This window comes from Sipha flava, unplaced genomic scaffold (assembly GCF_003268045.1).
Source record: "Sipha flava isolate LNK unplaced genomic scaffold, YSA_version1 38_pilon_pilon, whole genome shotgun sequence".
Classification (NCBI taxonomy): Eukaryota; Metazoa; Arthropoda; class Insecta; order Hemiptera; family Aphididae; genus Sipha; species Sipha flava.
Window position 1 is genome coordinate 78,588 of NW_020273099.1, and position 27,299 is coordinate 105,886.

General features: G+C 30.0%; 3 protein-coding genes across 4 annotated transcripts; 2 read left to right on the forward strand and 1 right to left on the reverse strand.

The window, feature by feature from the left end:
- The first annotated feature begins 624 nt into the window (after positions 1 to 624).
- Positions 625 to 21,459, forward strand: LOC112688433 (anosmin-1). Its single transcript, XM_025561603.1, has 7 exons — positions 625 to 939; positions 7,083 to 7,281; positions 8,759 to 9,082; positions 16,169 to 16,359; positions 20,105 to 20,234; positions 20,783 to 20,976; positions 21,225 to 21,459. The coding sequence occupies exons 1-7, from the start codon at positions 778 to 780 to the stop codon at positions 21,393 to 21,395; spliced, it is 1,371 nt and encodes a 456-aa protein (XP_025417388.1). The 5' UTR covers positions 625 to 777; the 3' UTR covers positions 21,396 to 21,459.
- On the reverse strand, positions 16,366 to 20,093 carry LOC112688434. Of its 2 annotated transcripts, none has more exons than XM_025561605.1 (2): positions 19,838 to 20,093; positions 16,366 to 17,362 (listed from the first exon to the last, which is right to left on the reverse strand). In XM_025561605.1, the coding sequence occupies exons 1-2, from the start codon at positions 19,877 to 19,879 to the stop codon at positions 16,829 to 16,831; spliced, it is 576 nt and encodes a 191-aa protein (XP_025417390.1). In that variant the 5' UTR covers positions 19,880 to 20,093; the 3' UTR covers positions 16,366 to 16,828. The 2 variants fall into 2 exon arrangements, with proteins under 2 accessions (XP_025417390.1, XP_025417389.1); XM_025561604.1 differs by lacking the exon at positions 19,838 to 20,093 and adding an exon at positions 17,636 to 18,954.
- Positions 21,460 to 25,272: 3,813 nt separating the features above from the next.
- On the forward strand, positions 25,273 to 26,761 carry LOC112688442 (ATP-dependent DNA helicase pif1-like). The gene has a single exon (XM_025561613.1). The coding sequence runs from the start codon at positions 25,323 to 25,325 to the stop codon at positions 25,704 to 25,706; it is 384 nt and encodes a 127-aa protein (XP_025417398.1). The 5' UTR covers positions 25,273 to 25,322; the 3' UTR covers positions 25,707 to 26,761.
- Positions 26,762 to 27,299: the final 538 nt, after the last annotated feature.

Here is a 27,299-nt window from a genome sequence, read left to right on the forward strand (position 1 = left end):
AAACCTGTAAACACGAACGCATTGTTTGTCGTTTACGTTGCGTGTTTCTTCGTTCGACAATATTCTACAACGAAAATACAAATAATATAATAATAGCAATAATAATAATAATAGTAATAATACTTGAAATCTGAACAACGCCATTTTTACGAGACCACACGTCCCCGAGTGAAGCGACTCAGACGTTACCGAAGTCGGCCGGCGGTGGTGCAACACTTGTGCAGTGGTCTTACATTGACCACTTATATATTATTATTATACAGTTTGCATACTAATATTATATTTACTTACACGTATGTATAACAATATAACTGAATAACATATGTATTACCGTAAAAATTCTTCAGATCCATGAACTAGAAATGCATATCCCAGACAGAACTACCTGTTTCAGTCTTTGCCGCCGTTGAATGTTCAGCAAATGCGCTCTCTCTCTCTCTCTCTCTCTCTCTTTCTCTCTCGCTCACTCTTTATCATTATCTTTCTCTCTCCGTTTCTACACACACGCACATGCACTTTAGCGTATACGCATGTTAACCGGGTGGGCGGGATGAATGGTTGTCGACGGTGGCGGCGGCGGCGGTGGTGTCTGGAATACTCCACGACGCTAACGCATCCGTCGCCGTTGCGGACGGTAGGCTGCCACGCGTTTTGTACACCACCGCGCGTACATGAGACACGTACGGAACACACGTCGTAAAACGCGAATATATTAGCACTGCTACTATTGTTGTTGTTGTTATAATTGCGTTACGTACACGGTTAGGCGCGCACGCCATGGCGTACCATGAGCGATCGTTTTTCGTCTTGTTACGATGCGTCTTATCGATCATAACCATTGCGGTTGCCACTGCGGGTGTGTTTATCGACGGCGATCCGATGCGCGACGCGCGTTGCTTTGCCAAGTGTTACCGTCAAATCGCCTCCGAACAGCCCAAAGTACGTACACATCCTATATGATCTAAAATCGTCATGAACAATATTTGCGTTTACCGGACAATAATTGTTTAAATCACCAGTTCGCCACCGGTATGCGTGTTTGCCACTTGATAAAATAGAAAAAAAGATTTGAAAATTCCCGTCCGAATGCGCGTGCTGCTATATAGTTGTAAATATAATCAAGTAAAGAATAATATATACAGTTACGGTATTATGCAGGGTTCAGAATAATTAAAAATACTTCTCTAATGGTCAGCACAAAATAAATCGTGTATTTTTAAACCAATTTCATATCCTTATAACAATGATAATGATATTTTTTAAATGATTATTTAATTCATTTTTTTCTGATGGGAGGATAAATTCTTTGTATTTCTTTTTCCTCCGCATTAGTGAACGTCCATGTGTTGTATTTACGAGAAATACATTTTATTAGAAAACGATTTACTAAATTTGATTTTTTTTATTGTTTTTAAATATTATGGTACTTATTTAATATCATACTTAATTCAAGAAAGAATCATTTTGTACTTGTTTAGCTATTCTTTGCCCATAATATATTACCCACCCGCTCATGTTTAATTATTACTTTCTTTTGTTTTCGTTTGTAGAAGAGTATATCATTCAGTTTAATAGAGTTTACTCATAGTTTATCGATTTACATAATATATGATGTATAATACAATGATACAAAAAAAAAAAAAAATTTTAAATATTTTAATATTGATACATAGACAGTAATTCGTAATATAAGAACAATATACACTGGTAACCAAATTTCTGATGTGTCCTTTAATATCGTTTCTTCTTCATTTCTTATTGCACTTCATCACATCTGTTTTACATTTTAGGCGTTTGCTCCTCTGAAATGGTCAACAAAGTTATACTTGTAATTTTTTATCAAATGGTTGTTAGGTTATTAAATATTATTACAGGTTCACTGGTAATTAGACTTAACTGTCGATCCAATTCTTATATGCTTACATATTTTAATAATAATATATTTTCCATTGATGCACACACAAGATCTAATATATACTCATTAGTTGCACGACATGTATTACCAAGTTCTCATCTTTGTGGTAGTATTCCGTTGATCAGATACATACACAAGATCTAAAACACTTAATAGTTATATGGTATACGCTACCAAGTATCCATCTCTGTTATAGTATTCGACCTATATTATTTTTACGCCTAATAAATAAACTTTTATCGATCTCAAAAACGTCCTATTATTTTTGAACAACCATGAGAATGTTTTCATACATATTCTTATCTTTTATAGTCTTTGAAAGGGGTATTTCATAGTCTAAATTTGCGTTTGTAGAAGCTTATAACTCTACCATGTACCATATATACAATCACACCTTTTTGTGTTCAACACGATCTTAAATTACATTGCCAATTGATTTTTTTTTATACCTAAGACCATTTTGTGCTTAAAGTTCCTAGTAGCTTTATGAATAATATTAACTTTTTGCATAAATATTATTGTCGACGAATTGTCGTGAACAATATTATAAATCTATATGAAATGTATGTTATTTCAAATAGCGTTATTAAATGTGATTTGTACACTTGTTAAGATTACACTAAACTAGATCAATAAGTAAAAAAAATGATTTACCTATCTGTAAACCACTTTAAACTATCTGAATGTGTTATAATAATTTTAAATTATAAAATGGTATAAACATTGAAAACTGGACCGATAATAGAGGCGGAGGAATATTTTCTATGTTAGTAACTAAACAAGTACTATCAACAGTGTTGAAACTTATCTAGATACATTTATCAAAATAAAAATATAAATTATCTATTATTTTATTTCGATAGAAATAATAACCTTTGTCTATCTTAAATGAACACTTTAGTTAAATACTGTTTATTTATCTATATTTTTTTTTCATGTATAATATTTAATTAATAATTTGAATGCTTTGGGGATTTGGGGATATTTTCGTGCTTCGTCTGGGTAGCGGTAACAAAGCATTTATCTAGGCTCAATAATGACTACAAAATATTTGTATAAATAAGAATATATTTCTAAATTTTAAATGTATTGTCTTATTAAACAAACATTTGTATGTTTTTAACAAAAATAATGTGTTTAGGTTTTTGAAAATGTTTAATGATTTAAATTATAAATAAATATAGGTTGTCTTAATATATATATATATATATTAAATTATATGACGTGATAGATGAAATACATCACTACCTATAATTATTATAAAGAGAAAAATAGGAATATTTTACTAAAACTAAACTTTATTATCGTGTGAAAAATTATAGCTTGTTGTAGTGAATAGAGTAAATTTTTGTCTTATAACTAAAAATCGATAAGAAAAAAACACACGAATGTAATGAAATAATTATCTGTTAAATTATATTATTTTTTATTATTTAAAATATAAATAAATTGTGTAGAAATGTGTGGTATGTTTAACAATACAATGAAACGTTAAATATAATCAATTACCTATATATAATATAGAACGTTTAAAAATACGGGAAATTAATAGTTTTTTTCTCAAATTTCTTTATTTGAAACTCATAGGGATTAGTTTAAAAAATTATATATTTAAGTAATAATACTAACATACTTATATCTATTTTTTTTTTTATTTGCAAATTTTTATTTTCTTTTGTTGTTACTCAAACAATCAATAGTATTTTCTTTTATATGTATTTTATGAAGTATTAACAGTAATTATTAATAAGTATATCATAACAAAATATCATTAAATAATGCAAAATATATATTATGATTTTATTTGAGATACAAATATTACATCCTTTACACCGTCCTCAACATTTCCGTTTTCTCTCCAAAACTTCTTTTATCGAGTCAATGGGAAGTCCTTGATTGTCTGCATGTCATTATCTCATCATAATAAGATTACTTTACTCTCAGGTTCTACCTGATAGCCTCGTCCCCAAGGTTCAATAGGTTCATAAGTTCAACTTCAACAAACCTGATTGGGTTCGATTTTCTTCTCTGGCTGAATCTTGCATTCCTCCCAAGTTTTCTGATGATCGTACGCTTCTTTTACAGATATAGCCATTAATGTAGCTAACTCAAGCATATCAAAATCTAAAACTTCACTCCACGCCAGGGCTTCCTCTATCTGGTGGAATAACAACTTCACAGCCACATTCAAAACTATATTTGCTACATTCCGGTTGTTTAGACAGTCTAAAATTTCTACTGATTTTCTGATATATAAAAATCAATGCGCAATCACTCGTAGAACATTGAAACTCGTCAAATTATCAGCATGGAGAGAATTCAACTCCACACTCAACTCTATTACTTCTATTTCAACCTTTTGGTCCACAGCCAAAAAATTTAGACAAATTATCTCTCCCACCTCCTAAGCTGCTAATGAGGATTGGTTTGATAATTTCTGCTCAAAAGTTGCCCCAGATTATATTCCTATGTACAACGAAGTTAAGTACATTCAATGTGATAATACAAGAGTTCAGGTAGAGGACCACCCCATGCTAAAATCAACACCTACCGCTGTGCTGAATGTTGAGTCCACCTCTACCAATTAGATATTGTTGCATTACTGATAAATTTATATTGAAATGCTCATATTTATCAAACTCTCCAACAATCGATATATTTATCTCAATTAACAACAAATGGAGATTCGTTCGAAGATTCACACCGTTACTTTCATCCATGATTCAAGCTTTCTCAACGGTCTTTTCTCATATTTACAAATTCCACAAACAACCTCTTTATGACATAAACTTTGATGCACTAACATTCACCCTAGACACGATGGTCTCACCTAACTTCCTGGGCCACACCCCTAATAGCCAGTATTTTAGCAATTGCCGACAACCCCTTCTTTTCAAAAAGCTTCCCAATAATTCTAAAAGTCATGCATTACAACTATCTCTCAAAATCAGGTAATTCACTATCTCCTTTTTATAGGCTCCAGGGCATATAGGCATAAATGGCAACGAGTACGCCGATTCGTTTGCTGTTTCCGCCGCCAAACAATTTTACACGGATCATCTGTAGTGTCCCTATACTGATGTAGTCATTTTTCTTCGCATATCTATACCGGAGCTGTAGAAGCTGGAGTGAGATTCTTTTCCAGAGTCTTATGTTTTTGGATATAGGTCAATATTTAATAACATCCCTATTCAACCATGGTTTCAATCCCTGAAGTTGAGTTGCGCTGCCATAACCAAACACACCGGATTATGCACGGGTCACCTCCTACTACCACATCACTCATTTAAATTGGGACTCAATAATAGTACGTATTTTCCTCTAATCTGTGATGGAGATTACTATGACTTCCAACGCCTCATAAACTGTCCATTTCTCTCCACCTAAAAAACCCAGTTAAAAACTCTCTTTTCCACTTATGGTATTAAATTTTCTCTCATTGACGCTTTATCAACTAACAATGTTAACATAATTATACATATGATCAATTTTATATTTCAATCATATCTCCAAATTTAAGAATATGAGTTTAACTAACTCATATTTAAACATCAATGTTCATATTATTCGTAGGGTTGCCATAAAAGGTGAAACCGGGACAAGACAAATACATTATTGAATAATTTAAGTTTTATATAACTTTTAATATGTTGTTGAGTGGACCATTAATGGCCGGCAATATAATATTTAAAAATATTTTTGTAAAATAAAATATATTATATATTTATATGTGTAAATTTCAAATTATGTTTTTATTATATATTTATACCTAGATTTTTATTAAAATTATACCTTGAGGTAAAATCATCGAAATTAAGAATTAAACAATTCTACATTTCCTCTAAAGGCCTAAGTCGGGACATATAGACATCCCGAAAACATTTTTCGGGACACTGAGTCACAAAGTCCAAAACCGATGACAATCTCGGTTTTCCGGGACGTATGGTGACCACATACATAATTTATTTAACATCAGTGGAACTTGAGTACCTACGAGTACCTCTATTTACCATTTAAGCTGGTTACGTAGCTCCAAATTGATTATTATTTAAATTTAAAGTTTTAAACCAGTGCTGTAGCTTCAATAATATAGATATAAAATACTTATCTATGTTGTATTATAGCCTATGGGTACCTCGGTGACACCGAAGCATTGCGAAATCAGTTCCTGCAACGTCATCGGTTAAACAATGACAAAAAATAAATAAAAAAGGTACCTATAGTCTATAGGTAAGGACAGATAAAAAAAAATCCACTTGTTTTACTAGTAACTTGTAAAAATAGTTGTTTATTAGTAAAACGATATTGAAGTTAAATATATTGGTACTTTGTAGATTTTATTTATCGTTTTGTTTTTTTAATACCCCGAATAATTACGGTTTTTCGGTATACCAAATAATTTCAGTTTTCGGTATACCGTTATAAACCGGTATTGAAATCAAAACTGTAATATCGAAAATTATTTTTAATACCGTCAGCCCTAACTACTCGTACATTAAATTGTACATCTATTTTTTCGTCTATTATACGTAAACAATAGTATTGTATTTGAGAAAAGTTTGATTTTTATTTATCATAGATCCGTTGGATAGATAATTCGACCAAAATAAATTGTGGTATGTAGGTAAAAATATCAAACATATGTCTGTTGGAGAATATATTATCAATGAATCTTGTATTCATGACAACGATGGAACTTTATGCATACGTAAAAGAGAAAAACGAAACGAGCTCTACAGTCACATTATTTATCAACAAACGCCCGACAAATGCCGTTTTTATACACTTTGTGACCAACTATTAAAGTATAATAATATTATACAGCCGGGTGTTTATTATTTTTTTAATAAGTATAAACCATTTACTCAAGTGAAATGAATGTTTTTGATAAAAATTTCATTTCTATCTTATTATAATTATTCGTTGTTGCGCAGAGAAAAAAAAACAAATCAACTGAAACTTTGAGTGCTCCTTGTTGAAAAACACGTGTATAATATTTGCGCGAACGTTAAAACCAAACTGTGGCACTGCAGTCGGCAGAATAACGCGATTATAATAATATGACTTGTAATAGTTGTATTAACATTGACAATAGTTTAAAACATATTTAGTCGGATTTCGTGACGTAACTGTAAAGTTTATTATGATTTTTTTTTTTTTTGCGCAGTGTTATAGCCGTTGTCTGAACGAACGGTGGATCAAGCCGGGCGAGTGTCCGGTCGCCGACCTTGACGGCGTTGCTTCGTTGGACCGGCCGTGTCTGGAGCAATGCAGTTCCGACGACTTTTGTCACGCCGAGTACAAGTGCTGCCGGCACAGCTGCGGCATAACTTGCCAGCCGCCGGTCGTCCGAGCCGACCATCCAGGTACACGTGCACAGCTTGTAAAATAATATTATTTTTCGCGTAACTGTATTGTTCCACCGCCGTATTCATCGACGATGTATGTATATTTATCATTCGTATGAATGTAAATGGATTTCACTGAAAATCCACTGTGACAGTGGAGGAGACTGATGCTCATTTAAAATCGCTCCCCGTTTTATTATCAATAAGATTTTTTTTTTTTTTTTTTAATAGGCTAAAGAACCAAATCATTAAATGTATTATTAAGAGTAAATTTATCTCTTCTCTTCAAACAATAGAGTCTAATCATTGCTTTCCATATACTTCCAGGTCCTAGTACTTGTGTATGGTTAAATAATTCTGTTCAACTAATAGAAATAAAAAATAAAAATGTAAACACTTGATAATATTAATAGGATATTTGAAAAAAATATTATGTTTATAATTTTTCTATGCGTAGGTTTATTTAGAGAGGAGGTAGGAAATGGCCAATAAACTCCTCAAGCCTTTTCAAATTGTGTCACTGCCTGTAGATTATAAGTAGGATATCACGTACCATACGCACTAAGCGATTACTTTTATACCAATAAAATTATATTATAACATAAAATATTATACATTATTATTTCCAAAAAGACTCTCACGGTGAAAAATGTTTGTAATAATAAATATACTCAATATTAATATGCCTGAATGGCTAAATAATACAAATGTCGTATTATCATGGACACGCAGCTCTCTTTCAGCTTTCTTTCTTCGGTCCATCTTAATTAGTTAATTTATTTTTTCTGTCAACTGAAATTCACCAAAGGTTTCCGTTCGACTTAATTATCAACTATTCTTATTCTCCTTTCTGTACCAAAACCTTTTTCTTGCACTAGCATAATCAAAATTAATTAACAGCTTAATACTAATATTCAAAATTAGAGGAAGAGTAGAAATTAATTTTCTCCATAATGATATTTAATATGTAAAAATATTATAAATAAATCCAAACCTTATTTAATAAACATGAATACATAATATTGTGTTTAATATTCCATCATCTGAAATATCGATAAATATTACAAACTTAGAACTTTAAGAGATACCAGTAAATTTTTGTCCATGAATAATAAGATAAACTAATTAAATAAAGATAACAATTAAAAATCGGTAAAATAGAAGAGTTTTGCAATGACTTTCATAATTTCATTGACTATAAAAATAATATTTAAAATTTCTTTAAATGTCCGAGTCGGAGAGCTGCAGCTCCCTCAGTTTCCTCCTAGCAACACCGCCGGATTTTCGTATTACTTGCTGCCTGTGACTAGCTTACTAATGTAAATTTGTCTTTAAAATATTATAATTTTGATTTTTTAAACGTCCACTTTTTCGGAGACTAAATTTCCACTTAAATATTTTAATTTTAATTCGCGCACACGTTACTGAATTTTTGGATTTATAAATACTTTTAAACGGTAAATATGATCACGGTGCTGTATTGTACGCGCTACAGGTCTACCGGACGTGCCGAACATCGTCACTGTGTCGGATTGCCGAAAAGCGCTGGCGGTCGAATGGTCGTCGCCGGCGCCGGAGATCGCGAGTGCCGGGCACGTGACGTACGTGCTTCAGGAACGGCACCATGTGGGTATCGAATACGTGCCCGAGCGGATGACGGCGTGGATGACGGTGACCAGGACCGACAGGACTCGGGAACAGTTCAAGCAGCTCTACGCGCCCGGCCGTTGGTTCCAGTTCCGCGTGGCGGCCATCAACGAGAACGGCACCAGGGGCTACTCGTCACCGTCTCAGCAGTTCTTCGTCCCGATTGGCCGACGTAAGTCGCGGCGCGCGAACCGCAACCCACGGTTTACGTGGGCGCCACACACCGAAGTCGATCGTCTAACCGTCTTGCAACGCACACGCGTCGTAGTAAACCGAGCCAACCGTTGTTAATGCACTCGTACGGTCGTTACACGGTTAACAATTAGATAACACGACGGTCTGCGCGAGTTGGCGAGAACAATATTTTCAATATTATACGAGAACGAGTTTTTTTTTTTTTGCTTCTCTTTAGTACCGCGGTTTTCTGTGACACGATATGCTGCAAGTATTTTAACCGTGTAGGTTACACAGTTGAGTGAGGCCGCCCCTAGTGTTTTTTTTAAATCGAAATTTTCGAGCCCATGATAGACGCTCAACATACTAATTAAATGAGAATAAATAAAGAAAAAAAAAAAATGTTTCTTAGAAACGTGTCAGCAAAAATGTACATTACTGGTACTGATAGTAACTTTTGAAAAATCAAAATATTTAAAACAACTTATATCGAAATATACATCGTATTGCTGTTGATACTTATTAAATATATGACATCAGTTAGAACGATTAGAACGAGTGAAAATCTGAAGAAATGCTACTACATAAAATGCGTGTAAGAGAGAGACGACTGGTTTTACTGTTCCACATTCCTTTTATAATTCATTTTTCTATTTATTCATACTCTTCTACATTATACGCCAACATGTATAAAAATATTGAAAATCCAAAATTCGTATTGAAGATCACTTTATATTTTATAAATATACATAACCCAGTTGCCTTTATCAATATTAAAATTATAGCACATATTTTAATAATAAGTTACATTTATGGGTTATCGTTGTGTATGTGTGTGTGTGTGTGTGTATGGGGTGGGGGGTAATTACAAATTAAAGCTTAGATTACAATACTAGAACTAAGAATAAAGAGAATCATAGGAGAAGGGTTTCAGGAGGTGATCGAGAGTTGAGACTAGTGTTAGTTGTATGTTAACTGAGAAACCGAAGATGAGTGAATAAGGATAATTTGGAGAGAGAAAGAGAAGAACAGTCAAGAAGAGATGTTGAAGGTTGCACAGGGCTTCTTCAGATTAGAGATCACTTATTAAGCGATTTTGATCACATCGATTCATAATTACAAACAATACAACCAGTTTTATTTCGTAGATACTTAAATTAAAAAGAAAAAACTTTAACGATTAACGAGAATCTCAGGATTCAGGAAGAGTGAACAGCCAAATTCCTACTTTTTTTCCTTAACTAAAATTGTGGCCTGGTGTAAATTTTACTTGAGTTGAGCTTGATAAGAATACATCAGAAGTCGCACTATTTACAGGACTACATGTTAAGTCGATCTTTAATACATGTTTAATAATTATTTGTTAATAGTTGTATTTTATTATGTATATATTATAATTTGATCCTCACAACGAAACACAAAGATTTTAAAATTGTCTAGATTCTCCATATATTATTATAATTTATGTAAAAATATGTAAAGGGCATACAATCGATAAAATCATAAATATTTCCTGTCTACAATTTGTACATAAACACGTGAATCCAAACAAGTATAGAATTTCTAAACTATCAATTAAAGCAGTTGAAAGAACGATTAAACTATTTAATCGTTATTATTTATATTTATGTTAATATATTTAAATACACGTATTAATTTATTAAGAATCAAGTCCTTAAATCGTCTGTTCGGTCTTGTAAACGTGAAGTTTGTTGTTTGGTGAATTTAATATTGCTTAACGGTCCTATAAAATATTTTTGCATATTTCTACATATTTTGTACATTATGTCAATGTTTTGGTAATAAATCTACCTACGCATGTATGTATACGATTTTATATCTTTATAATCTGAATACTATAAGTAATATATTTCCTTTTTCGAATGCCCGTTTCTTTAGTTGTATGTGTAGTATGTATTCTATGTACAAAATGATTTATGTATAGTACGTATAATATGTACAAATGATTTATACTTAGTGAAATTATCATTATAAATGTTATAATCACATGGATTATGAAAAATTATTTAGTAAAATTCATAAATGGTATTTAAATGTTTTCTAATGATTCGTTACAAATTTCAATTACTTGATGCTAATGTGATTATTTTTTTGATTCACGATTTTTTTTTCATGAATAACCTTTTTTGAATCATTGAAATGTATTATATGTATTTAATATTGATATCATATTTCATGCTAATATTAGAGTCATACTCAATTTGCATTGACGGAACTACGGTCTACACACACTTTAATCGCTTAAAATAAATTCTTATTTATGTTGACAGTAATTAATTAGATTATAATATGATTAGGCTAGGAAAGGAAAACATAAGTTGGTCAATTGGTCATGCACTAATGATGAAAACAACATGTACAGTATTTATAAGCTGGGTCGGCGTTACGTATTGTGAGTCCCAAGCAAATTATTTATATGAAGCATTTTTTCCTTATAACAATAATTATTTGGTACCCCGACAAAATATCGTCGGTAAAATATCGTGTGACCAAAATATCGCAACTAAAATATCGCGAAACCAATATATCATAAAGAAATAATACCGCCGTACAATATTATTGCATCTGTATATTGCATTTAACTTTATCTTATCTAATCGTATTCACCTTTTACCTCTTTTTTTTTTAGAGTTTGAAGATTATCTTCAAGGTAATTTAATGAATATAATATATAATGTATTATTTTTTTTTTTTTTAATATTTATATCAATTCTACTATATAACAATTTTATATGCTTAAAATATATTATTTATTTATAATTAAATTACTGCTATATTTCATTCTGATGATATGTATACTGGTAATATTTATTTCATGCGATATAATGGTTTCGCGATATTTTAGTTGCGATATTTTGGTCACGCGATATTTTACCAGCGATATTTTGTCGATGATTCTAATTATTTGTGTGTTGTGATATTTATTATTTTATAAATTAATATAGATTTTTTTTATATCTCAGCGTTTCGTAGATGAATGTAAAAACATAATATATTATTTTTATCATGCCAAAAAATCCTACTGCCATGAATTAACTTTTCGCAATATCTCTTAAAAATAAATTTAAGTTATAACACGTAAAAGATGTAAAAAAAGTTCTAGGGTATTTAGTTTAGTCCCTGGCTTGAATATTTTGGTTCGGTTCTTTTAGGTTGAAACCATTGTCATATGTTTGCCCATGAAAATCATTTATATCTAGCCTATTTCATTTAAATTGTCCAGTCTAAACCCATTGTACATAAAACATGAAAATATATAAAAAAAAATATTCTTCTATGATAGGTTTAATCGATTTATTTTTATAATGCACAATACGAACAATTATTGATAGTTGTTTTTTTCTACTGAAATGAGATGCGCAATCCGTTATCGCAGAAAAATATTTTATTTTCTTTGATATTTTTTACTGTTTGCTGACAAATTTTTTTTAGCTAATTGTTCAATTCGATCAACTTGAATTGGTTAACTTAAATAATCATAAGTCTATTTATTTTTTATTCGATGCACATGTTTTCTTACTACGAGATGTTCTTGTATAATGGTATCAATATTGGCCATAATTTCATTGAGACCTAAAAACTTACCGTTTTGATCAGTATGTATAACATCAGATGATTCTCGATCAGCATCGCCGTGTTTCACTAAATAAAAAATTTTTTTGACAAATTTCGTCAAAAGTTATATTTTTTCATATACCACTCGACCACCAGAGGTAAAACTTCAACTTCATTATTAATTATTACTTATTATTGAAGTATATTAGTATCAACCGATCATGTTACATTATATGCGATGGTTTTTCATTGTTATAGTTGCAGATCTACTTAATAATATATACTTTAACCGATAAACCTGATAAATTTAATTAGTGGTGTTAAATAAAACACGGGAACTATGATTATTATTTAAACAAAAATACATAGTACATAAATTCTAGAAATATTTTTCCAATTATTTGCTGTTAATCTAAGTTGTTGAAATTTTGGTCTTAGACATTTGTTCTACTTTGCCACGCCTCTAAGGCCGGTCCTGTATATAAGTATATTAGTGCCAATAATTTTTATTTTTGAACTAAATTATTAAATGGCCAAGAAACCAAAAAGGTAACCAAAGGCACGTTTACTGTCTAATAAAATTAATTTTCTGATTTTTATACAAAGTAATATATAGTGGTTAGTAACTTAAATATATGAGATATTGTTGTATTACAGCGATAAAATAAAGTGCCTTTTCTTCTTTGAATTAAAATTCCATTTGTTGGTACTGTTAACAATAAATCTCTGTATAATTTTTTATCAGGATCGATCAATCATTATAGTTTCTAAAAAAAAAAATATATAATGTAAAAGTAATTGTAGTTTTAAGTTTATTACACATAAATATTAAATATAATATTAGATAAACTACTACACTTAAAGAGCAATTCAATTTAATTGTGTAAGAAGGAAATAATTTATTAAAATATTTAATGCTATGCTATATTAAGTGCTTTTTTGAATTAAAGAATATATATATTATTGTAGTTAAAATAAAAAAAAACATGTCACATAATTCACTCTAACTGCTGAAGTACATTATGACGAATTTACATGTACATAATTAGCAGATACGCTCTAGATATGGTATATTATAATTATTATGCAGTAGTGAAATGCCGATGTTTTACCCAGTATAAAATAGTTTGATGATTTCTTATAACTCTAAAGGTATTTGATTTAATAATTATAATGAATTATTATTTATATTATAAGTAGAATAATGATGAAAAGTCCAGATATTATTAACTAAGTATTTTTATTGCTTTGGTTACATCCGTTTATGACTAACGATAATCGTATAAAAATGTTTAATGTTGTTCTTTATAGTTTTTGTTCATTTTTTACATATTTATTTCATACTTTTTATTATTGTTTGAATTTAGTATTTAATACAACGTTAAATGTGTTTTAAAATTATATTGATTTTACCTAAGAAATTACTAATTATTAAACTATAGTTGTTCATAAGTAGTAATTTTAATAACTACTCAGAACGATACTGTTAAAATATTTTTACACTAAATTCAAACCAATTCAAAAAAATCTTATCCACTTTTGAACCTTAAATATTTTAAATTATTTGGCCATATAGAATTTTCCTATCATAAAATATTAGCATAATATTTCATATTATTTAATGTATTCTTCTAAAATTATTCTTTTAAAAATAAGCTTTATGTTTAAAATATCATACTTTTGTATTCAATAATGTATAATAATGAATGAAATAAAATTTTGCTTTAAATTACATTTAAAAAAAAAACAAATGTATAAATTATAGTTTAAAATTATGTTCATATCTAATTGTTTTGCTTGCGGGCTTAAGATATATCTTATGATAATTTCAAATAATCGATGAACTCTAATCTAAATAATATAAAATTATGTTTTATGTTAACTGTTTGGTATTGGTAATAATTTAAAACTGCACTCTAGTGCGAAGTATACTCTGATAAAAATCATGTACGCAATGTTTCAGATGTCTAAATTGTATAGCTATAAACAAATCAAAATATTATAAAGAAATGCCTTGTTACATTTAAAATATAAATATATATTAAATATATTTAATGTTCATAAATTATACTCATGATTTTTACTAATTTGTAATTTATTTACTTTTTCAATACTCTCTGATTCGAAACCGTGCATTCCCAATGTTACCTCTTATCATTTTTATTAAAATTGTTTAATTTTTCGAAAAAAAATATCTCGAAGAATCAACTAGAAAATAGCGAGTTGAAACAATTTATATTTCACAATTACTATACTTAAATTATATCCTAAAGTTATCTGATTAACATTATCAATTATGTACAACATTAGAAGTAAAATATTAAAACGTTGCAGTCAAAAATTGATAGTAATAACTATTCAATAAATTAATGACGATATAATAGCAAAAATATCTTTTAAAATTATATCACATTTATTAATGAACACACTCATAAAAGAGTTTATGTAAAATTAAAATTTTACTTTAAAATTTCAGTAAGTCTAAATTTCGATATGATATTAATATGTTTTTAGAAACATTATACTCTATTTCGTATTGACATAAGCACTTCCATGGATCGTATGACATTTTGCAGGTAAATGCATACAGGTCGAGCCGTATTTTTTTGTAGCTACTCTAACAATTCGTAAATCGTAACTTTTTTCCTCGTAACTACATTTACTATACTTAAAGTCGTTGAATAATGCCTTCATTTACTATACTTAAAGTTGTTGATTAATGCCTATGCGTATATTGGTAAACATGAACGAGCGAATTGAGTAGGTAGTATAGGAACAAATTAAACTAATTTTTTTTCATGTGCTTGTGTACCGATAAATTGTAGTCCCGTCTTAAGATGCATCATGCTCAATATAGCTAGATTTTCAGTTTTTTTTTATACCCCTGAAAATTCAACATAACATAACTTTTGGATTGAGATTACATCAATATCCGGATTTTCATGTCATTCTAATAATCAGGATACTTGAATCCGAGTATTATAACGAATAAAATTATATTTATCTTTGTTAAATCGGATTTTCAAATTAAAAAAACTATTTAAATTTTACTTCAAAATATTGATAAAATATTTATATAACTTTGATTAACTAAAAGCAATATCAACCATACATTGTTACATAAATCTGATTATTTTTTTTTTTTTTTAACAGGATAGTTTTAATTTCAATATTTCCGTTTAAGGTATCCAGGATTTTTCTTATATTATTTTATTCATAATTTGAAATTTCAATTTCACTATTAAAATTTTTCTGAACAAGTAATTACCGCAGAAAATTTCAATTCTTTACAATGCCTGGATAACGGTCATTCCAGATTTTTAATACCATGAGAGTTGTCTGTGTTTAAGTTTGTTTTTTTAATTGTTTATTGAAAAAAATAGAAAAGAATCAAATCAGAACTGCGCGCAATAAATATGGGCGAACAACATCACCAAGATACAGATTACATAATTTTCACAGTGTAATAATTTCCCGACGTATAATAACGTTTTAATCTCGTGTACAGATATCGATCCACCCGGATCTCCCAAGAACCTGAAGGTGTCATCGTTGAAATGGACCAATGAAGAATACCAGCAATGCGTATTGTCGTGGAAGCCGCCTGCCAGTTCCATGCTGCCCGTACGAAAATATAAAGTGTTCGTTAGCGTTCGAGACGGATCACACGTTTACTACAAAAGTCACGTAGTCCCGGCAGTAAGTCATGCATTTTATCCTGTTCGGCACACGCATACACTGAACACGATTGATATCAATATAATTAAACAGAATTCTACAATACGCAACAACGCAATAATAATTACGGGTAGTATCGTTCGTAAAATTGTATTTTAAACTTATCGTTACAGTCAATATTGTTTTGCGTTTGAAAATTGTCGCATGTATTACTATATGTGTACATACCGAATGCCGTCGACAAACCGTACAGTAATAATAATAACAAGAAGAACATAACGATATAAAATAAATAAAATAATATTTATAGTTTTAAAAATCGGAATATCATAATCGTAACAGCGCGAGTGTATGGGAGTATGAAAATACGAGAACGGTGAAAACGGTGTCTTGCAGTGCTACAATACGTCGACGGTGGTGATGGCGAGAGCGTGGTGGTGATCGGATGTCGAGGAAGATGACGAGGACGAGAAGGTTGAAAACGCGTGGTTTATTTGGGACAAGAGCAGGCCACGGTGATGTTGATCTGGACGAACCACCAGTCCATGTCGGACAGCTCTTTGGGCAAGTTCTCCTGGCTGTACGGGCTATCGTACACGTTCGTCAGGTTCGTCAGCACCTGCACGGGGTACTCGATCTTCTTGCACCACGGTCCGTCTCTGCACCTCATCGTCGGCAACTGGTTCGGATAGTGGTGCTCCCTCAGCTCGACCACGTCGGTCATCAGCGTGCAGTCGCACACGTCGTCGGCCGCCGAGGCCGCGGCCGCTATGGCGACGTTCGACTGCTGCACCGTGGCCGCGGCCGCGGCCATCTGCAGTTCTTGCGGGTTCGCGCCGTTGCCGTTGCTGCGTCGCTGCAGCCACCTGCCCGCAGTCCGCTGTCGCCGCTGCTGCCGCCGTTGGTCGTCGAACCATTCGAACCGTTCGTACAGCTCGTCCGGCGTAGGGTCAAACACCAGTTCCCATCGCAATTCCCTTTCCGCCGTCGACCGACATACGATCGACACGCACGATGCCAACGCCTGCGAAAACACACCACATCGTCATAGTTATTATCGCTCGGGCCTGAGGGTGCGCATCACTGAATAGCAGTTTTCTCCGCTGGGTTACACCGGCGATTTTCAACCGGGGGGTCGTCAACAATTCTTTTAGGGTCGCATCATGTGAAAAAAAAATTATTTAAAATCAAAAACAGCGAAAGAGTTATTAAATTAAAAAAAAATATTTAAATTTACATAGTTTTTATTTTATTTTTATTTTTTATTTATTAACGCCAAACGGCTTTTATACTACACCTTTATTTTTGTAAAATGTATACACAAATAAATACAATAATAACACCATATGAGGTGACGCGTTCGTTTGCGCAGCACGCGATACAACGGAGTGCTCGCCGAATCCGTCACACCGGCTGACACGCGGTAATCGCGCACACGTCCGTCTTCGCGACCCGTCCAAAATTCCGAACGTGCGGCTAATGATTTTATCGATTTATTTCCGACGCTTTCCATTATCCGCACTGCATTTCGAAACGAAAGTCTGCGCAACGCGTGCCGTGCTCCGGGCGTTCATAACAGTTATCATACAAACGTTTCGATTATTGGCGCAAACCGATTGCACTGATTATCATGTTTTATCTACGTACCGTATCTGTTACTCGATCAAACACGACTTTACGCGCTTTCGTATGTTATAGCGCCTACTAACATTTCACGGAGTACGTGCGCGTCGCGCGTATACCTAGGATTTCGTTCTACGGTAAAATCGTACAACGTGTAACCGAGTTTTGATTCGTGGTACTTGCACTGGTATCATATTTTGAAAAGTACGGTTAGAATGCACTGTGCCCGCGTGGTGTAACCTGGTTTCGTAAAATACGCGCATGATATTCGTTTGGCTACCGCCGCGGTAATTGCACCAGTACCGGCCGCCACGGGCTAAACCCTTGGAAATCATCATTATTATTATTATTATTATTATTTTGGAACACCACAGATTTCACATCAAAATATATAAATTAAAATACAATTTTTGAAGCACCCCGGTAAGCAAAGCTTGTGTTGGGAGAGCAGTTATTAAGAATATAAAATAGAATAAAACGTCGTTGTTATCACCGTTCTCGTCGTGACGTGTTTTGCGGCCACGAAACATCGCGGAAATACATTTTTATCAAGAACGGTGTGTGGAGGTAAAAGAGCAAATCTTTGAAACGGTACGCGGTGACCTAGTGGACTTTGCGCTTGTTGTGATATTGAAACAAAAATTCAATGAAAATATGTCAGCGTAACGAGTTATTTGTAGATTTGTGAACAGGAGTAATTTTTTAGGACATTTTAAATGTATTTTATTGATAGTAGATAATACAGAAGGGGAAAATATTCGATTTTAGAGTACGTGTCCGGAGACAGATCTTTCCTATATCCGACTAACTTTATCCGTTAGAAGTAGTGACCAATTAATGGTGACATAATTGTCTAACGGCATATTTTATGTAAATTACAATTTATGGATTTATGGAAATATGTGTACATATCATATACCTACGTCCATATATTTGGATTATGAGTTGGAAATAGTTTGTTTACAGGGAATTTCTGTAAATTATTAAGAATAATATAACCGGACATTCCAGTATAATTTAAAAAACGTATACATTCAGTATTTTTATGAAATATTACATGTTATAACTTATCATATTTTTTTGAATATTAGTTTATATTTTAAAATAAAAATATTTTGAAAATAGTTTTTTTTCTTATGACTTGTTTATTTGTTCATAATTTACAAATTAGTTTCATCGACGGCATTTTTTTTTTCATCAAAATTTCAGAATAAGGCTTCTTTTTGAGTTTTAGACTTTATATTTTGTATTTATGTTGATATAAATTATTTATTATGAACAATTGTAATTCAATTTACTATGATAATCTTTGGAGGGTGCTATATTTTATAGAAATTATTCATATTATTATTACTACTAAATTAATATAGTACTGCGATTAGGTAGTACTATGATATGACTGTTAATTTAAAAGTAAATAATTTTTACTGATTACCTATGACAACCAATAATGTTACCAATCTATAAATCAATGTTGAAGTTTATGAACCTAAAATATAATCAAGACAGTTAAAAAATATATATTGTCTAACATTTCTCAAAATAATTTATTTTTCATTAAAATGTGTTTCAGTTTCAACGTCACGAATTTATTATAGTTAATTTATTTTTTTTATTTTTTGAAAGAAAATCAAATTAAATTTAAAATACGATATTAAAATGTATTAAAATAATGAAGCTATATGATTTGGTTTCCGTTTGAATATTTAGTACATAACTTAATAAGTTAATAGGTATTACTTTTAAATGACGTAATTACTGTTATTTACTATTATTTAAAATGTTTTAAATAAACGTAATAAATCTTTAATAATATTAGAATAATGATATTAAATTGTTATGACAAAAATATAAATTTACCTAAAAATGTACTTACGTATAATGTCCAAACTATAATACCTCTCAAGACAACGTGCATCGTTTGAATGAAATGAAAAGACAGCGGTCTCCTTAACCATCCCTTTACTATAAATAGAACAATATTACACTTAACAATATACAACAATAGAGCTACCCTCGGGCCTCGACTTATCCTAATGGACCACGTAACAAGATAGGTGTTTCGCGACTAATATATTGTTGCACGATGACGTCATTAATTCGGATAAAATACATTTTATATACTTTTTCTCCCTTTGACTAGGATATTTTAAGGTTTCCAATCAAAAAGCTGAACCCAAATTCAGTATATTTTCTTCAAGTGCAAGCCATTAGCGAATTCGGGAGAAAAAGATTCACGAGTCAAAAGGCTTCGATAACCCTGAAAACTAAAGGTGAATAAAAACATTTGTAAGATATTAGCTAACATACATAAATAATACAATATTATAGCTATTTGAATTATTTTAATTAAAGTATATTATCTTCATCATTCGAGTTTAATGTCCTAATAGCTAAAATAAATATTTTGTTTTACTTGTAATTAAACTATATATTAAAATTTAAATGTATGTTTTATGTACAGTCAAACCATTATATAAATATATTCATATTATTGGATTCAAGTATTTCAATTTAATATACTATGCAATTTTAAATGAAATATGTTCGAATTAAATAAACACATTCTATTAATACATACATAATGAATTTAACTTAGTATTTTGTATTACAATTTATAGTTAAAATTTTTTAATACTTATATGTGTAAGATAAAATATTAGAGGATAATTATTAAGATGTTATAATATAATTGTTCGAACAATTTTTCATTCAATATTTATTAGTATTTTACTTTAAATTAAAAGATTGGTTTTCGGTTTGAGTAATTTTAATTGATATAATTTAATATTAAAAGAAGTGTCTTTTATTTTTATTTTAGGGAAAAAAATGTTAAATTCTAAAAAAATCATGGGACTGAAAGTTGTGAATGTAAAATATGATGACAGCAGTAATTTAATTAATGTTAGAATATCTTGGAGACAAGTTAGTATGACGGAAAAAAAATTTCTTTATACTTTGTCATGGGCCGCTAAAGATTGCGAAGATGAAAGTAAATTGTTAATTAAAACTCAAGTAAGTTAATTACATGCTTAAACTTGGATGACTTATATTAATAATTTGATGAAATGTAATACCTAATTGATCTTTATTTCATCAATAATTTCTGAGATAAAAAAAAAATAATATTGTATTAAATTAATACATTTTAGCAGATACATATTTGTGTTTTATTATTATGTATTGAAATACTACATATTTATTTAAGTTATTTAATTACTTTCTTGTACATTGTATTTTTAAAATGTGTAAAACTGTTTTAGATGGCGTATTTTGATTTATTTTCTTTGAATCCTCGATGTGAGTACTTAATTACGGTTTCAACAAAACACAATGGATATAAGTACGTGGGTTCTTTCATTTTTTCTGCACCCACGCCCACTGAACAATCTAAGTTACAAAATGTAGATAATACTAAAGTGTTAGAGTTTTGAAATAAAGATAAATGTTGAGAAAATTTTTATTTATAGAAAACATTGAAAAAACATAATTAACGACACTGAAATTATTTCTATATAGTTATAATATAGTTATGAATAATATTATAATAAAGCTATGAGATGTATAGTTTTTTAAACATTACACATTTAAAGGTTTTGTTAAGTCTGAAAACTAGATAATGTTTAGTTGCTTGTTTAATATGTAAAAATTAAATAGAATTAAATAACCAACGTTTACTACCTGTTATTTTTTAATAAATATTTTTATTTTATAACTTTATACATTATTTGTATCCGTATTATAATTTCAAAATTTGATTTAGAATTAACATTCCTAAAAATATTATACTTATTTATTTTGATTAGTTGGGTTAGAAGTTAGTTACAGAGACCAACTACACTCAGATCTTTAGGTTATCGATTCGCAAAACTATTGTTATAACATAATATCTATTATAATTTACAAGAATTTTATTTCGATAGTATTCGAATTCAGTTGTTTTTTTTATTCTATTTTAAAATGTATTACTGTATTTGATATTAAAGATAGTATTAGCTACTTTTATCAGTGGTTGATTTCATTATCAGGACCACACATATGTCGTATTTAAATTAACTTTAACCACAATAACATGTATTTGCTAAAAATGTACCAATTGTATAAATTCTAAACATTTCAGTTATATTTTGTTTTGCGATAAGTTGGGAAACTTATATATTTTTATGTTATATTGATCAATAAAGTATTTTGATTAGGTTTAAAAATGTATATATACAACAAAACATTTGGTGTATCTCAATACACAAAATAACTTTGCAGCATCAAAAATATGTTTAAATAATTTATTTTTTTCTTTAGTTTTTTTATTGCATTTATATAATACACATTAATATATTATATTTGTAATATCTTTTTATATTCTGTGACTTCAAAATTAAAATGTTTAAAAAAAAAATGTAATGTTTTTTAATTTATTTGTTAAGTGAATATAACAATTATTTTTGGGGTATTAATGATGCATAGTATATAAAATAAAATATATAAATAATTTACATTACTATTTCTAAGGAGTAGGTTAAGACTATTGCTATGGTAGGTATGTTCAATTTTATACGTACATCATTATTCTTTTAAATTTAATTTTGTCGATTGAAATGAAAAATGTTGCAAAACGTTGAATAGGATTAACCTAAATATGTAGTAAAGACAAAACAAGTTAAGTCTTAAACATGTTAGCGAAAAATTTATTTTAGAAAAGTAAATGTATAATTTTAGTAATTTAACTATTTATAAATAAATATATTCGTTAACTATCTGGAACAATTACCTATAATTTGTTCAATCTGACATAAATGGCTTAATTATTTAAATTTTTTTCAACAACAATAAATCTAGTCCAACTAATGCCATCTTACTACAACATGCTGTTACCTAGTGATTTAGAATGTTACTAAACACTAAATATAAAAAAGGAACGTGTAGTTCGGATTTTATCGACTAGAGAGCAATATGTACATTGTAATTCTGCAGAAAATATTCGACATAATTACATTACCTACTTATACTACACAAATCGTATGTAAAAATGTTTTTTAATTTTGTAAGAAACCGTTTAAAATGTATTTATTTTTTGATTGGCCGTAAAATTTGTTTATGACGTTGGTACGCAGATAGTAATAACAGTAAAAAGAAAACTTAAATTACCTAATACCTACTTGTATAAGATAGGTGGTGAACCATTTTGGGGGTTATTGTTAAATTTGAAATTGACCATAAATTATCTAAATTTGAAAAGCAATTATCAGTAAACAATCTACTTTACTCCATATTATTAACAAACTTTTAAGGGTAGAAAAAAAGATTGGTTCTAGACCCACAATCAACAGTATCTTGGTTTACAATTACAAAATGTCTTTTTAAAATTAGTATATCATTATTACTCCATCGTTTTTCCTCTTTAATCTCCCTTTATTTAAAAATTATAAAACCGCCTCACATTCACTAAATCGATTATGCCTTCATACTAAATGTACTTATTCCACCCCTTTCTATATTTAAATTATTTAAAAATATTACCAGATATATTATGTATAGAACTCTCAAGTCTAAAATCCATACATTTTTTTTTCCTTTTATTTGAAATTATATACTGTATTATTTTTAATTAATGTTATTATTTATGTAATCTGATAAATATTTAACTAACCAAAAATTAGCCTATATTGTTTTATTATTGGTTTTATTATTTTTTTTAATATATTTAAGACCATTTTGCTAAAAATTATATTTTAATTTAAGTAATTACTTTTGTAAGGTTTCAGCGAACAAATTTTAATAGTTTTCCCTTTTTATTATTTATTTATTTATTTGTTTTATATTACAGTACAAGACGTGCCCGTTACAGGAAACATATAAATGATAATGAAATGCAGAGACAGAAACTAAGGAAACTAAGCTTTTGTTAAAGGGAGGAAGAAGGATCGGTATTGGCAATGCGCATTAGACAGATGATTGAAGAATTAAGATAGTAGTTTGAAGAAGAGAATGGAATAAGGGTACAGATGATATTATATAGAGGATAAGGCAATTGAAAGAAACTTGGGATAGTGATTCAGGGCTGTCGATTTTCGACAAAAATAGGTTAGACAGGAATATATTTTTGCTGAGTATCGATGATCGAAAGATTTTCTAAGGATAAAAAACGTATTGGTATTAGTCATTGCATGGATATGGTATATTCATTTTAAAAGTGCGAGACAAAGTAATTTTCTTTGGACCCTTTCAATTATATTACGGATAGATGGGGTGGACGGATCTCAGAGTACATTGCTGTACTTAAGAATGGGATGAACTAAGGAAAAATAGTGTTTTAAATGGAGTGATCAAGTGAAATTCTGTCGAGGCGAAATTAATGACCTGACCTAACCTAACCTAACCTAATCTAACCTAACAGTCTAATAGATTTACAAAATAGTATCTAGATATACATATTAATGTATAGATTCCATGTAAGGTTAAAACCTAGATTCTTTACTGAGTTCGACATTTTCAATAGGATATTATTGATGGAATAAATATAATTGATACAATAATAGTTCATTACTGAATATTTGGGGATATTAAAAATAAGTTTTAGGATTTTTCCCATGACACTAATCGTTGAAGGTTATTTTGAAGATGGCAGTCAAAGATAAATTTGTTCTGAAAAAACGTTCAAATCATTAGCACAGATAAGGGACATTGCATTATAATATAATAATAATAATGTCTAATCTAATAATGTCTTTCTTCATTTTTCTGTGTCATATTTTTCTTTAACTCCCAGTATGTTCATATTCCGGTATATTCCATCACTTACTTCAAGAATAGCGTTCCAGGCCATTCTCTTCTCGGTTTTTTTCAATTTTTCCCTCCATTATTGTGATTGTCCAAGAACTATTTTTTATCAGGTGTATGTTTTAGGCGTGTACACAAGGGGGGTTTTAGGGATTCAAACCCCTTCCAAAATTCAGAAAAATCATTAAACATGTTTTTATATATTAAAAGTGGTATATCTATATATATAAAAATTGAATAAAAATCAATCTCATTTAATCTCAAACCAATAAATATTACCATAGACGCGCGTGCCACGAAAACAAATAATAAAAAATAACCACATAGAGTGTATATATATCTCCATGGCAAAACAATAATTTTTGAATATCGTGCGTCCGTGCGAGATTAATATTGTACACTTAAGAGCCCATAACTCCAGAACCACATATCGCACAGCGTACAAACTTCACAGAAACCATCTACATATCAATCTTAATATGCCCTAAAATTTTTATCGAAATCGGTTCGGTGGATCTTGAGCTATAAAATTTATTCAAAATGTACATCGATTTTTATATATATATAGATTTAGAAAAAAATAAATGATTTTTATTGCATTTTTGTGTTGGTGCAACGGCACAAGATTAGCTGTAAAAAGATTGATGCCGAATTTAATCGAAGCCACAATATTGACTGGCAAAGCAAATGGGGAATTTGTACTCATCCCACGTATTCTTCTGATACCAATAGACATGCCATTTGAATTCAAACGGTTGCAATTCCCTGTGCGCCTATCATTCGCTATGTCCATCAATAAGGCACAAAGACAAACGCTTCAAGTATGCGGTTTGGATTTGGAGGAGCCGTGTTTTTCGCACGGGCAATTATACGTGGCCTGTTCAAGAGCTGGCACTCCAAATTGTTTATTTGTGTATGCCCCAAATGGACAAACAAAGAATATTGTTTACACAAATGTGTTGGATTAATAATAAAGAATTTAGAAAAAATAAATGATTTTTATTGAATTTTTGTGTTGGTGCTGCGAAGCGCACAGGAGTCGGCTATTAGTTATTATAAAACTAATTTTAACTGTACCACCTACGTGCTATTATTTTCGTTTGAAAATTTATGTCGTTTATAGTATTATATTCGTTTGTTGCTAGGGGATCGAAAAAGAAAGAAGGTAAATAATAAACATCTGATTTAAGAATTGCATTTAGAGAAAGCAATAACTGCACACGGGCGAATTCTATATATGGGCTATGAAGTGCACGGGTTCAGCTAGTAAATTATATAATTATGAAAATGTTCAACCTAATACCCCTCCCAAAATTCGTTTTTGTGTACGCGTCTGGTCTGATTCATGTTTTTCTTTTTAATCTTAGCTTATTTTATATTGATTTTTGAGTATTCAATCAACTTAACATTTCTATTTTCTCTCTCTAAAGAATTTTTCACATTCTTCTTCAACACCATACTTCAAAAGTTTCTATTTTAGCTTTTTCAGCTTTCAATATAGTCCAAGTCTCTGCTCCATTAAGATTACCGTCCACATAAACATTTTTACAGGTGAATAGCTGATATCCAAACTTACTCTACTTAAAATAATTTATTTCTCTTTTTATAATAGGCTTGTTTGGCCTGCGCTATTCTACATACTTAATCTGTATGACTTTTCTCATCACTTGTGATTTTGCTTCCCAAGTATGTTAAACTTTAAACTATCTCCAGCAACATTTCATCTAAGCCTACATTTGTATGAATCTGCTTTTTGGTACATTTAAGAATTTTAGTTTTTCGTTGATATATTTTAATATAGTGTTAGTTAAGCATTTCGTTAATTTTTTCGAGCATGTTAGTTAGGTTTTCTTGTTTTTCTGTAATTACAGCAATAGAACCAGCTAAACGCAGCATTTTCACAGGTACTCCTTCTGTTTTTACTCTTCCAATGATTTCTTCCCTACTTTTTCTAAGACTTCTTCTATATATAGAATAAATTAGGTGAATGATAAATTGTACCCTTGTCTTACCCCTTTAGCAATTTTAGCCTCCACCTGGTTATTACCTCTTATTAGATTGTATAACTGCAATTTCATTGACGTAAATATTATATATAATTTTTCTATCTTTATTGTATACTAATATTTTACATAATATTAAAAAGTTTTGTCCAATTAACATCATCGAAGGCTGTCTCCAGGTGTACGATGACAATAAACTTGGGATAGTTGATTCTAAACATTTACTCTATGATTATTTTGAAGTATATTATCGCCTCTTCAACATCTATTCCAGGAATTTATTTATTTTAAGGTTCTTTAATGCTATTTCAAGCCTATTTATGTATACGGTGTTTGAATATAATCTCAAATCAATAGATATTAATTTGATTAGAATTAATTTTTCAATAAATATTAATTAACATAGATACCTAAATAATATATTCACTACTTAAAAAGTTGATTGTACAAATTAATTCACAGAAGATTTTAATTGTTTCTGATTATCCTTGTGAGATTGAATCACAGTAATTTTTTTAATTTTATTTATTGCTTTTATCTTGCGTACATTTTGGCTTT